General features: G+C 36.4%; 1 protein-coding gene across 2 annotated transcripts; it reads left to right on the top strand.

The window, feature by feature from the left end:
* Positions 1-2060: 2060 nt before the first annotated feature.
* LOC113069326 (FERM domain-containing protein 6-like) lies at positions 2061-13897 on the top strand. 2 transcript variants are annotated; one of them, XM_026242329.1, is made up of 11 exons: positions 2061-2159; positions 6565-6762; positions 7016-7106; positions 8893-8972; positions 9299-9375; positions 10242-10437; positions 10791-10946; positions 11461-11526; positions 12556-12624; positions 12824-12998; positions 13599-13897. In XM_026242329.1, exons 2-11 carry the CDS (start codon positions 6685-6687, stop codon positions 13880-13882), a joined length of 1272 nt encoding a protein of 423 aa, XP_026098114.1. In that variant the 5' UTR covers positions 2061-2159; positions 6565-6684; the 3' UTR covers positions 13883-13897. The 2 variants fall into 2 exon arrangements, with proteins under 2 accessions (XP_026098114.1, XP_026098113.1); XM_026242328.1 differs by having other exon boundaries at positions 9296-9375.
* Positions 13898-13949: the final 52 nt, after the last annotated feature.

The raw sequence follows: 13949 nt of genomic DNA, 5'->3' as shown, positions 1-13949 counted from the left end.
GTTGCATGTCATTGACATTTTCTTCTCTAGATGGCACTGTTTACTAGCTCTCGGACATTTGATACTGTTCTGATGAATTTCGTAATACTTAGAAGTGTTATTTTAGTTTCATTGAGATACTATTATTATTTTTGTTAATTTTTAATTAGTTTTTATTATTTTCCATTTTTAATGCTTTTATTATGATTTATTTACATTTTATTATTTGTATTTTTTTTTTCGTTTTGGGGTTTGTCTATATAATTTTTACTAATTTAAATTTACTAAATGAAAAATGAGAAATGTTGCCTTGGCAACTAGCTAAATTAAGTCCATCTCTATTGTATTTATTATCTAAGTTTCACTTAACTGTAATAACTTGGTTTTATATTTTTGTGATTAAAAAGGTAAGATTTAAATGCAACTTGAAACATCAGTGAATTATCGAACACATTTTGATGATCATGATCATGTATAATAGAAATGTTTACTCCCTCTGTAGTGTTTTTGCTGCATGTGGCCTCTTGAAACCTACTGATCTTTGGAATGTGGGGTCACCATGGAAACCTTAAAGACCTGAATGAGAGCAGTACCACCCCCAGTTCTCCAGACTCCCTCTCGAGTGCCGGATGGTGATGGAGGATGATGTCATGCGGTCCGGCCAGAAAGAAAAAGCCAGAGATCGAAGGTCATGTGAATATGATCACAGCAGGGGTCAGTGGTTGAAAACAGCACACAGCTATTTTCCTCGAGACCATTAGGAGGCTGAAATTGGCCAGACAGCGGACATCTTTTCAGCACAATGGAAACAGAGGATAACTCCTATTGGCCTGTCATGAACCTTAACGGACCCTTAATCACCCCACATACACAAACAGCATGGCTCCTCTTATTCTGCAGACTGATCAGACCTCCAGGGGGTTAACTGTGGGATGGGGGTGGTCTCCGCCTCCCTGAATCAATGTAATCTCAGACAGGTTCATGCTGATTTTGATTAGTAATCTTGATTGTTATGGGTTTAATCTGACCCAGGCAGGTCCAGAGATTTCATTGTTGTTGCTTAAAGAAGAGAAAACCCTGCTAAAGTGAAGAAAAATTATTTCTGCACAGTTTTGCACATATGGTGAACAGCACACAGCTGATTCGTTAATTCAGGAGCCTATACTGCAGCACAATATATAATATAATAATTTCCACCAAAATAATGTAGCTACTACAGATATTGTAGTTTTAAAATCATGAACTAATATGGGCTTTCTTTCAATCAATGTTACGTTGGTTTTAATACATTTAATTATTTAGCATTTATATGTAGTTCTATAACCGAGGTAAAAGGTTTCAGAGGATCCATGTCAGCTTGTAACCTTATTACAGTCATACACATTTTATTATATTATGTCAGACCTCTAACAATAGGCTAGCTATAATAAGGCTACAAGAGCTGTGTTAACTTGTAATTTTAATTGATGTTTTTATTTGAGATTGCAAGAGGTTTCATGTTCTTTGATTGTAATTTATTTATTTATGACTGGTGAAAAGAAGGTTTCAGGATCCTTGACCGGTTGTAACATCATTTTTATAGTCGTAAATTTATTATTTTTGACGATAATAAGAAGCTTACAAAAACAATAATAGTCCGATCTGATCACCTACGTTTTTAGGCGAAAGCAGTTTATTCATGGTGAATATTTGTAGTTTTTGCAACGTGTTTTACAAGGCCCGCATGACAAGTAAACAAGCTTAATGCATTTTACACTTAATCGATTTATACAAAACTTTACTGCATTTTTTTTCATCACAGCAACAAAATGCAATGTGTACAGTTAAACTCACACACACAACTGTTGTTGTATATCAATTTAAAAGGAGGATCATACATATGCATGAATTTGGCGGAGGGGAATTTGTTTATATAGGTTTTTACCACGGACAACCAAAGTTTTACAGTTTTCCCTCAGTATTTCAGTTTTATTGTGCATTGGTTGTTGTCGCTGACACATTTTACCTATTGAAATTTAGTAGTAATGTGTTAGTTTTTAGTGCGGTGTAATGAAACCTCACCCCCCTCGCAGCTGTGATTTGGTTCGGTCCTATCGACAGCTCCGATTCTCTCATCAGTGAGTTGTACTACAACAGCATCAAACTGGAAAACAAACGTGCACTCGCGATTTTAATAAGCGGTAAGTGCATTTTTCAGCTCCTAAGAGCATTTTTTTTTTTTTGTATTTGAAAGTAATGTACTAGCTGTACCTGTGGCAAGAATGTTTTCTGGATCTAGGCTAATTCAGCATGTGCACATAATTATTTTAACTACAGTCATGGGACTTAAAAAAATCATGTAACTGTTTGTTTGTTGTTGTTGTTTTCCATCTGCAATATTTTGTCAGAGAAACTAATTGATTTATGGTCGTTTTGAATGTTTTGAGCAATTCTTTTCTCTTTATAGCCAATAAATGTGATGTGACCTCATTTATCTCTATTTTTATTTATTATTTTTTTTGCAAATAATAATACATTTATTAAGCTTTTTTTTCTTTACAATATGTTTTAAACACATTTGTTAGATATGTGAATCTGTTTTCTCTGGAATTGTTCTGTTGTTTGTCATATATTCCACCATTAAGCTTAAGCATTTTATATTGAGCATTTTGTCTTTGTACAGTGGTTACAGTTACAGCTGAGCTCATTTTCTTTCTATAGAGTCCACTTCACTGTTGTTTACAATATAAAACGAATGCAAAACCTTTGGCTAACTTTTCATTAGCCATTAAAAGAATTCAGATTTGATATATCTATTCTAAATCTGGAAATTAGGCTGATTTGTGTGTTTTCATGAGTGATATTGAAACTTCTACAGTTACTTTCCCACCCATGAAGTTGCTCTGCAGGTTGTTTCTTTATATGAACACTGAGATTGTAGTGTATGAGGACACTAGTACAGACAGTGAGCTGGATTTAATGCACAAGAATATAAAATATGGTTAAATACAGCCTTTGGACAGATTTTGAACAGTTTGGGCACATAGGAACTTTTAGGCTGTGTGAACGGTACAGAAAGGAAATCGGTTGGAAGTAAATTGCGGATATAACAGACTCACCCTTTGACAGGTCTAAACATGAACGCACATTCAACGGACACAGAGTTATGCAGGTTCATGACAAGATGATGAGTGTTTTTTCACAGCCACAGATGGGTGCAAAACCGGCTTTTGACTTGTTCTCAGATCTTAGTGGTTGGTAAAGCCTTGTGATTGGCATTGTGCAATAACTCAAAAGTTGCTTTCCTGTAGGAACCGCATTTCGCTTGAAGTGCCTGATTTATGCTTGGACATCATTGCTCTCAGTATTTCCTTAACAAACAAGCTCACCAAGTAGCCTGCCTGTTATCGTGAGGCTCATCTGAATCTGTTTACACTGGAATTGCTCTGGAATGGACAGACACAGTGATATTTGCATGTGTTCAGAGGTGCTGGGATTGTGAGAGAAACATAGCCGCAAACTGTTGGTGTGGTTGTGCTGAAGATTTGTTCTTGCTTCGAGACTTGAGTCATCCTTCTTTATCTGTCCTTGCAGAGAAAGTTGCTTTTTCAGAATGAAGAATGTTAGAAGCTAAATTTACTGTTGTTTTTCTCAGAGAGGCGTGTGTGCCTGAAAGTTTGATTTGATTTAGAGTGACAGTTTCCAACCAAACCAACTAAATATTCAACTCTATGAAAACAAAATGAATCAAATCTAAATTAGAGAACATTTTGTCAGCATTTATTCACCCACTGTTTGAGTTCCTTTTTTCCCCATAGAAAACAAAAAAGTGATTTTTTTTCTTGCAAATACAGTGAACTATAACTGAAGCTTTCAAGCTTGAATGTAAGAATGCAATATGATTCTAAATGAATCCTAAATTACTTGTTTGCTTTACTGTAAGGCTTACGATATCTTTGTGTGATAGACAGGCAGTTATTCAATAAACTTCCTTAGTTAACGAAAGAAGTACCAATTTTGAATCAAAGTTTTTGAGTTCATTTCATCTTTTGAATTTTGTTTCATCTGGTTCACAAACCCAATCGGAATAATTATTTCACAAATTGACTGATATGGTTCTTGAATTCAGCTCATTGATTAAATCATTTGATCCCAGTGGTTAACAGCTCACTGGAGGGAAAGTTTATCAGTGAATAATGACTTCATATTCTGTATCTTGCACAAAATCAATACTTTAGTTAGTATGATACTTTTGTATCCTTTTATGAAGACTGAAATTGAAGTTTGTATTAAATTGAAGATGCGGTTGCTGGCAAATGTTCTCTCTGACCTTCTGGGACTGTTTGCGGAGGTGTTCAGGTCTCATTCACTTTCAGATTGAACAAACAGGACTGTGGGTTGAGTTGGTTTAAGTGTTAAACTGCCAACTTCCTCTTGTTTATCAGTTTCTTGACATCTCTCTAAATAAATTATGAGCAGTTTGACATTGTTTGTTGCAGATTTCCTGGGGATATGTACATGATATTGGCAAATACAATTGGGATGTAAATGTATCAGGGCTTATAAATAAGGATGCCCAGATGATCTGGGCAAAAACGTGTAGGTTTCAAGGCCAATGTTGCTTTCTTACAACTAGATCATGTCCTTGGTTTTTTATGGTATTCAGACTTATACAATTGGTTTAGTTTGAAGTACTGGGCATTGATCTGCGGTTTTTGATTTTAAAATGGTACCATGGTTGACTAGCTGTTTGTTGGCTAGTTTAGATTAGACTTTGTCAAAAATATGAGAAGAGTTGTGATAGTCTTGGAAGAATCAAACAAAGAAGTAATGTTTTGCACTGGATGCCATCCAACAAAAGTGTGTATGTAGGGATAGATGATGAAATGAATTTAATTGAAGAAATGAATTTCAAAATGCTGAATTGTTGGCGTGGATAATATATTGGTCTATACAGTTCTTGGATGTTGTATTTTATTTCATGACACCTTTGGAATAACATCATTAGTGGTGTGTATTACACTCAATGTTTGTTTCTGGTGCTGTTCCCAGTAAGTCAAAAGCGATGATGACTGTCATACTTTTGTGAAACACAAAAGGCAGAACAACAACTTTAGTCTACCTTCATTGGCACTGTATGAAGAAAAAATATGCAATAGAAGGAAATGTCATTAATTGTCTGCCTAACATCTCCTGTAGTGTTCCATAGAAGTCAAACCGGTTTAGAACAGCATGAGTAGGTTACAACAGAATCTTAATTTTTAGGTTAACTATTCTTTTAACATCATATCTCAGTCTTTAACTGTCCTTCCATTATCTTTTACTCTCAGGGATGTGTTTATTTTTTTCTGTATGCCATGTATAAAATGAGACTATATAAAATAAAGAAATCAGGACTAGCAGCTGGATTCCCCTGAGGCTGTAGTGGTTAACCGTAGCCTAACGTCTTGATTCACAGGTGTGGATGACATTACTGTGGCTCTGAATCACCCGAAGTTAAACACGTCACTGTAAACACAGTGTGAGAGAGGAACAGCATTAGAACAGCCAAAAAAACATTGTCTGATCTGTGCATATTTCTCCTCTGTTTCACTGGAGAAAGCAATATTATGTATAGAAGAAGACTGGTCGTTTAACTTGGAGCCTTGGTTTAAACTTAAAAGCGTCTTAATTATGATTTATTTATTTTTTAATTGTAATGGACTGAAGTCATGTGGATTACCATGTTGTTTTTATGGCATCCATTAACTACAAAAAGATCCATTGTTGAAAAGTGATGTAATGCTAAGAGGGCACTTTGCTGGAACTCCTGTGTAAGAATAAGTTTTGGTTAAAAGTAATGACAAAGATTTCAATTACATTCATACATTTTAAGTGTGACTTAAAGGGGTCATATGATGCGATCTCAAGTTTTTCTTTCTCTTTGGAGTGTTACAAGTTGTTCGTGAATGGATCCCTAAAGCTGCAAAGATTAAAGTCTCGAACCCAAAGAGATATTCTGCATAAAAGTTGAGACTCGTGAATTGTGATATTATATTTTTTCCATGTCGTTCACCTCTACATCAAATACACAAAATAATGTCCTCTGTACAGCATTGTAGATGAACGGGCTTAGTTTTGTATCAACAGGACAATGCTGATGTTTTTTGTTCAGTAAAAAATGAGAGCAGGTGGAAATTGAAGGTCCACAAACACAAGATCACCCAATAATATTCAACACAGAATTTGCGAGACTCATTGTTTTCAAGTTTAGCATTAATTTCATTATTATGTAATTGTGTTTATATAATCAACTCAACTGGACAGATTGTGCAAAGTAATGAGCTTTTATTGCATGATTGAACTGTTTGTATGGACAAGTTTGTATGAAATATGAGGGCAGGATAAAACCTCATATTCCACCACAGACCTCCTCACCATTTCTGGACAGTCTAGACATTTTAATTACCACAGTATTTTTATTTTTTTTGGCCTTGTTTTGTGTTTTGAAATATGAAAAATATGAGTGCTGCTACTTTCAAATGTATGATCTCCACCCGGCAGATGATAAAAATCCTATACACTTACATTGAAGGAGAGTCTGGTTTGTTTTGTGCTGTTTTGCAGATAATCACAATGAAGGAGCCAATATCTGTGAGCAAAGCAACTTGAAGAGAAAGAGGCCAGTGTGAGTGTGTGACTGTATGTCTGTGTACACATATGTATGTGGATGAGCTTGCATAGGCCATGTCTGTCCCCACAAAACAAGAGAGGACAGTATGTGTCCTCCTTCCCACAAAGGAGACACTGGACATCACAGTGGGGGTAAATATTCAGCTCTTGTGATTTTTCATATTTTGATTTGCAGCATGTCTTCTTATTGTTTCCATGTTGGTCTGTCAATGACAAATTACAAAAAAAGCAATAACCTACGTCTGGCTGTATTGTCTATACAATATATGCAATTTAAATATTTGTGTTTATTGCATTGAATGCTTGCATTTAGAATCAGAATGCATTTCAAAATAATGTTTTTATACCGCATTCATTGTCAAATCTGTTTTTCTTTCCCTCCAAGTTGAAAGCAACAGGTCAAGATGTGTTTCACCGTGTCTGTGAGCTTCTCGGGGTTAAAGAGTTGCACTACTTTGGATTGACTTTAGTCAAAGGTAAGGATTGATTCTTCCCAATTACAGTGTACACTTTTAAAGGTTGCAGAGAATGAATGTTTCAGTGAACAGTTCTTAAAAGAACCAGTGTTTTCTTATTGTAAAGACCATTTTAATAATCTAAAGAACCTTTTCCACTGTAAAAACCTTTTGTGCAATAGAAAGGTTACATGGATGTTGAAGGTTCTTTATGGAACCATAGATGCGAAAGAACTTTTATAGTTGTAGTTGAGTTTATTTGTCTTTCACTGAAGACTTCCAAATGCAAATGCTTCCAGCTCAAGGCCTTTTGGTCTTTTGTAAATTCAAGCATATATGCACTACATCCGAATGACATAATCTGCAGAACATGGTTAAATACACAAACTTGGTTTTATTCGCAGGAAATGTAGCTAATGTAGCATCTGATATTTGTCTTTTGCAATTCCAATCAGGTTCTTTCTACTGATCTTTCTTGTTCTTTCCTGTCTCTTTTTTCTCTCCTGTTCAACCTCTCATTGGAAAAGCCTCATTCCAGCTTCTTCCTCCCTTTGAATACCTTTTTATGATTTTGTGTCACCCTCCTCTTGGACAAGAGCGTCTTTGTTTTTGTTTATTTGAGGGCTGGTGACCCCAGGGGATTGGAATCAAGCTATATTAACTTTGTTAAGCCTGGAATTCACCATGATTCACCAGAGAGTAATTGATATTGGCTGAGCGTTTAGCAGGGTCACAACCTTCTTGTCATGAACCTCGGATAAAGAGACAGGGAGTCAGAATGAATTTGAGTCATCTAGTAAGGGAGTTAGTGATGCAAAGTTAGCAGTGATAAAGGATGGATAAACAGAACGGAATGTGAACTTTCGCTTGTAAAAACATAACATAAAGTGTTCACATACATTTTTTATATAGATACTGAAACATACAGTATCAGAATTTTCAGCATCTAAAACTTAATTCGAATTACTCTGAATTGTCAATATCACACATCATTTATTGAATAATTAATAATAATAACTGAAAAAAGCTTTTGCCGCTTAATATTTTAGTGTTAACAGCGATACGCTACCATTCTGAAGTATGTAATCTTTAAATTTAAAAACTTTTATTCAGCAAGGATGCATTACATAGATCAAAAGTAATCAAAATGTTACAAGATTTCGATTTCAAATAAATGCTGTTCTTTTGAACTTTCTATTCATCAAAGAATCCTGAAAAAATGTATCATGGTTTCCAAACAAATATTACAGTACTGTAGCACAACTGTTTTCAACATTGATAATAATAAGAAGTGTTTCCTGAGCAGCAAATCATTATATGAGAATATATTAGAATATACAAATACTAAATAGGTCACATTTACAAATCAAATAAATCACATGGACCAGTTGGATGAAAAGGACGTGCGAACACTCTGGGAAATAAAATCCATTTCTTGGTTTTAGCTAAATCTTCTTACATTTTTCTATTGTGACATTTCTTTAAACCATCTTAATTCCATTCTTGCACAAGCTCCCTTTTAGAAGTGTTTCCATGATTTACTCAAAGTGCTAGAATTCTTTTGCAATCGCAGTCGCTCTGGCATCAGACTGCTAGTTTTTCCTGGGGTGAGTTTGGTCTGCGGTTAGGGCTGTTGCATACCGGGGGCCTGCGTCCACCAATGGCTCAGCGGGTCTTTTCATTCCAGCCGTCTCCCTAATTGAGGTCATTGTTGGGCAGATTTCATGCATGAATTCATGATGCCATTGTTTGCACTCCGAGAGCATTTACGCTTGTTTCCTGTGTGTCCTTTTCTGGGCTGTTTTAGACAATGAGTACATCTTTCTGGACCTGGAAGAGAAACTTGCCAAGTACTTCCCGAAGGAATGGAAACAGGACTCAGGGAAGGTGAGCATAACACACGGTCCTCCATCATTAACACTATAAAAAAGTACCGAAAATTATAAACAACTATGGGATGATCATCATGGTGGTACCATGGTGTTCTTTTACATAGCTGTAATTGCCATGTCTCATCAGTGATAAATTATATAAATAGTATTCATTCCCTCATAGTATCACTGTACCATGTCCTGCATGTTCCCTGTGGTAATCAGGGCGGTTACAGTATGATAGTTAAGATAAACACTAGTAGTCCGGTCGGGATGTGGGAGTGACTTCATAATGAGGGGGTTGCCACAGTAACCTCGTCAAGCCTTTCTTTCTCTCAGCAGGGGTCACAGAGGAGGTCAATCCCTCCCCTGCTCTGTCTGAAGGTCCAGTACTATGTGGAGAACGGCAGACTTCTCTGGTAAGAAACAGGCCAGAGATTCCCAATGTTTAAAGGGAGGAACCCTCTCATTGGCCTCTTTCCTTCATTAGTTTTAATCCTCCGGGGGGTGTGGCCAGATTGAGTGGGCTTGTGGTCTTGGTTTTTATGTGGTCTATCTTTGAAAGCTGTTTTTATTAGGAAGAATTTTCCTCCTCCATCTGGGAGTGGTGTAACCGTAAACTGCTCATAATGAAACTCGACTAACTTTAGATTTGATTAAATGTGGGAAATGAGTGGAGGATTTTGAACTTGGGCTGAAGACTCAAAAACAGTCTCCTTTTTAAATGATTTTTTATGTGTCATATTTCGTTTTGCGCGATTAATATAGTTCACCTAAGATTAGAAGATTATGCTCGAATTGTCTTTATTTTGTTCTATTTTAAATTCTTAAATTAGGCTTGATGTGAATTCTTAGAAACATTTAATTTGAAATACAGTCTTTTAAAAGTTTAGGGGCCGTTTTAATGCTCATGCTAACCAAGGCTGCATTTATTTAACAGTAATAATTAATAACTCTGTAATATTATTACAATAAAAAAACGTTCTATTTTTATATATTTTTAAATGTAATTTATTTCTGTAATGGTAAAGGTGAATTTTCAGCATCATTACTTCAGAAATAGATCTAATATGCTTATTTGCTGCTCAAGAAACATTTCTTATTATTATCAATGTTGAAAACCGTTATGCTGCCTAATATATTTGTGGAAGCAGTAATACATTTTTTAAAGATTCTTTAATCAATAATAAGTTCAAAAGAACAGGATTTATTTGGAATAGATTTATAAATTCTTGCTAAAAATCGATATTCATATTTTTCCATGTACATTTTTTTTTGTTCCCAGTGAGCGTAAAGCAAGAAAATTGTACTACTATGATCTGCGGGAACGTGTCCTGCGCTCAGAATGCAGACAGCAGGAGGAAGTGTATTTCCAGCTGGCAGGATACGCCCTGCAGGCCGATCACTCTGACCACCGCTCAGACGGCCACAGTCGGGGACACGCTGCGTATTTCCAACCCAAAGAATACTTTCCACCCTGGGTGAGTCTTCATTAGAGTGTATAAAATGCAATCACTTACATTTGCATCCAAGCAGGTAGTGCTTACTTTGTTTTGAATCCTAGTAAGATTCGTTTGAAGTTGAAAAGTACCGAATTTGTTGTATGCTGGTGTCCTCACCAGTGTTTTTTAACTAACAAGACTTTCTTGGACAACCAGCTTCACCAGAAGGCCATGCTGATTGACTAGCATTTTTTGAAAAGCACCAAACCAGCAAATTCGTATTGTGTTTTTACAGCAGGGGTTTGATTAAAGTTTTTGTAACTCTAATAAAGCATGTTGAGAGCCCACAGTCACTTCATAATCACGCATGACCTGTGTCTGCTCTCTTATAGATAATTGCGAAGCGTGGCATTGACTACCTGCTGTGTCACGGGCCCAAGGTTCATAAAGAGCTGTGGGGGATGTCCTCACGTGACGCCATCCTGCTCTTTATCAGAGAATCTTGCCGTCTGGAGGATGTCCCAGTCACCTTTTATCGCCTACAAAAGGTCAGAGGTCAAGCACGGTTATCGGATTGTCTTTCTGTAGGTCAAAACGTTCTCAGCTGTGGAATGTAGGGAGGTTTCCAAAGTATTTTCATCAAAGTAGAGGTTAAAGGTGAAGTAATTTCTGCAGTACTAGTGGCACCTGATGGAACTGCATTCTGCTTGATTGAGTCATATTACAACAGCAGCTCAACCAATGCTAGAATGATTTCTAAAGGATCAAGAGACACTGAAGACTGTAATGGCTTCTGAAAACGTACTATCACAGGAATTTTAAATTGTAACAGATATTTTACATTGTAGTTATATTTCAATATCACTGTGTATTTGATCAAATAAATGCAGCCTTGGTGTGCATAAGAAACTTGTGTGCGCATATAATAAAGATGTGAATATTGTCATTTTTTCAGTTTTTAATATAAAAATTATTGTTATGTGTTTTAATTATGCAATATTATATATATATTTATATTAATTTATTATGAAGTGTATATAAGCCTGTGTCTGTTTCCTGTAGGACAAGAAAGAAGAGAAAGGTTCAGCACTCCTTGGACTCACTCTGCGAGGAATGCAAGTGTATCAGGTGTGTGTATCAGAATGAATGAGGCTCTACAAATAGGGAAAGACCACTTCTTGTATTTAATTTGCTGCAGTGCAAAAAACTGGACACCGCAACATCACAACAGTTTTGTTGCTCATCACATGAAATCGACAGCCCCCATTGAAAACGAAAAAGGACTTCTGATTGCTTTCTGCTGCAAAACGTGTGTGAACAGCCTACTTTGTTGTGCAGTCCTTGTGTTTTCTCTTTGAGCCGGTGCCAATCACAATGATGGAGCTCTCCAGATAGGCCTGACTGGAATGCATATATTAGACGGTTCAGTCCATAAACAGGGATTTGGAGTGCATGCCTTTCCCCTGAGCCCTCTGATCTGCCCGTTAAAGCGTCTGGGGTTGGATTAAACTAAGGGCCCTGTGTCTAGGAGATCAAAGACCCAGTGTGGTGAGGCCCTGACCCCAACCTTAAATGGGCTCCCCTTCTGCATTGCTAAAGAACAGGATTTCTATTTTACTCCTTTCTCACACTGCCAAATAAGCTTATATTACAAACGATCTTACAAATGATTTGTGGAAGTGAGCTTTGCAGCAAGTAGAGTTTAGCGATCTGATTGTTTGTCTATTTGAAAACAACTACTGAAACTGTAACCTGAATAATTTTGGTTGGAATGAACTGTGTATTATTTGTATTAGAATAACAAAATGTATAAAAATGTTATGCTTACTTAAGGCACGGTTTTTCTCATATAAATCTTAATATTTGTTATCTAATATAAATGTTATTGCAAAATCTTGTTTAAAATGTTTAAAAAAATCTAAATGCTCTATTTTTTTAAATAAAAATAGCGAATATTTTTATTGATTTTATTAAGTACATAATTAGCAATTATTATTTGGATTTCTCAAAAGTAATACATTAATCTGTAATGGAATCATAAAGGAACCCGAACCATTTAGTGAAATCAGAAACAGCCATTTAATTTTCTAACGATTTTTAATTATGAGTTGACCATTTTATGTGACAGAGGCCTTTTCTTTCTTCTTTATTTTGCAGGAGGTGAACAATGTGCGTGATCTGCTGTATGACTTCCCCTGGTTTCACGTGGGACGACTCACTTTTCTGGTAACAATTAATGTTACTGCTTTTTACGTTATTAGATCACACCAGACCTCACTGGTTCTCCCTCCTTCCAAGTCATTTTGGGTTGATTTATCTTGAACTCCATGAAGTGCTTTGAATTGTGGTGCTCGATCACCTGCTCTGACATTAAAAGCTACTTCTTACAAATCCAGAGGTTCTGTTTTCTGTCTTCTCTGCACAGGGGAAGAAGTTTGAGATCCAGCCGGATGGTTTGCCCTCTGCGAGGAAGCTGGTGTATTACACGGGTTCAGCCTTTCGTTCCCGACATCTTCTGCTGCATTTAAGTTCCTGTCACAGATTGTACCTCAGTTTGCAACCTGCACTCAAACACCTGCGGCAACTTGAGGACTCAGAGGGTGTGTGTCCACACAATATTCCTCTACAAGCCCTTCATGCTTGCTTTTGTAGTGTGATATTGTTCCCCCCAGATTTTGCCATTTACATCACTCTGTTTCTAATGCAATACTTCAGAAACAGAAGTGATGGAAACATAGATATTGACCTCTGGCTTCTCGATCGCAATATTTGAATCAAGCTTTTTTTTCTCAAGCTACTTTGAAATGATTTGTATAGTGAAAAGCACTAAACAAGTAAATTAAATTGAAAAATAAAGTGACCAGATTTTTTAAATGAAAACTGGGGACACAATAAAATAAGAAATAATAACATGTATTATATAATAAACATAAAATAGCAAATAGTTACTGTTGCAAATAGAAAAAAATTCAAAACAGTATTATAAACAAAATTATAACTTTAGAAAAACACCAAAAACCGAGACAGAGATGTCTGGTCACCCTATTGAAATATACAGTTTATTAAATCCATTAATTGGGTTGAAATAAGAACTGGATATGTTAAAGTGTTTGTGAGAATCACCCTTATTTGTCACTGAATTATTGTACCATATCAGACTGTTTTTGACAAAATATAATTTCCTCCGTCTTCGGATCCAGAGAAGAAGAGGTACCGTGAATCGTACATTAGTGATGAGCTCGACCTGGATCAGCCATGCAGCGAGGGCAGTCCCCGTCTGTCTAGACACTCCACCAGCAGCTCTGGCATTGTGGCAGACGCCAGGCAAGTCTCCACAGAGATGGTTTCTATGGTGGAGAAGGAAAAGCCCTTCATCTCCGCTGTCAGTCATGGCTCCTCACAAACCTTTGGCATTGACACCAGCAGCAAAGCTCAGACTGATGAAGATGAGTGGCAGGAGGAAGGTGAGGTTCAAACACTTTAGTGATATTTGGTATAATACTATTGCAGTCGTTTTGCAACAGTAAAACATGTCCTGCTTATCAGTTTGA

The sequence above is a fragment of the Carassius auratus genome, unplaced genomic scaffold (genome assembly GCF_003368295.1).
Source record: "Carassius auratus strain Wakin unplaced genomic scaffold, ASM336829v1 scaf_tig00001420, whole genome shotgun sequence".
NCBI lineage: Eukaryota > Metazoa > Chordata > Actinopteri > Cypriniformes > Cyprinidae > Carassius > Carassius auratus.
Note: the sequence above shows the minus strand (reverse complement) of the source record. Positions and strands in the feature narration are given on the sequence as shown.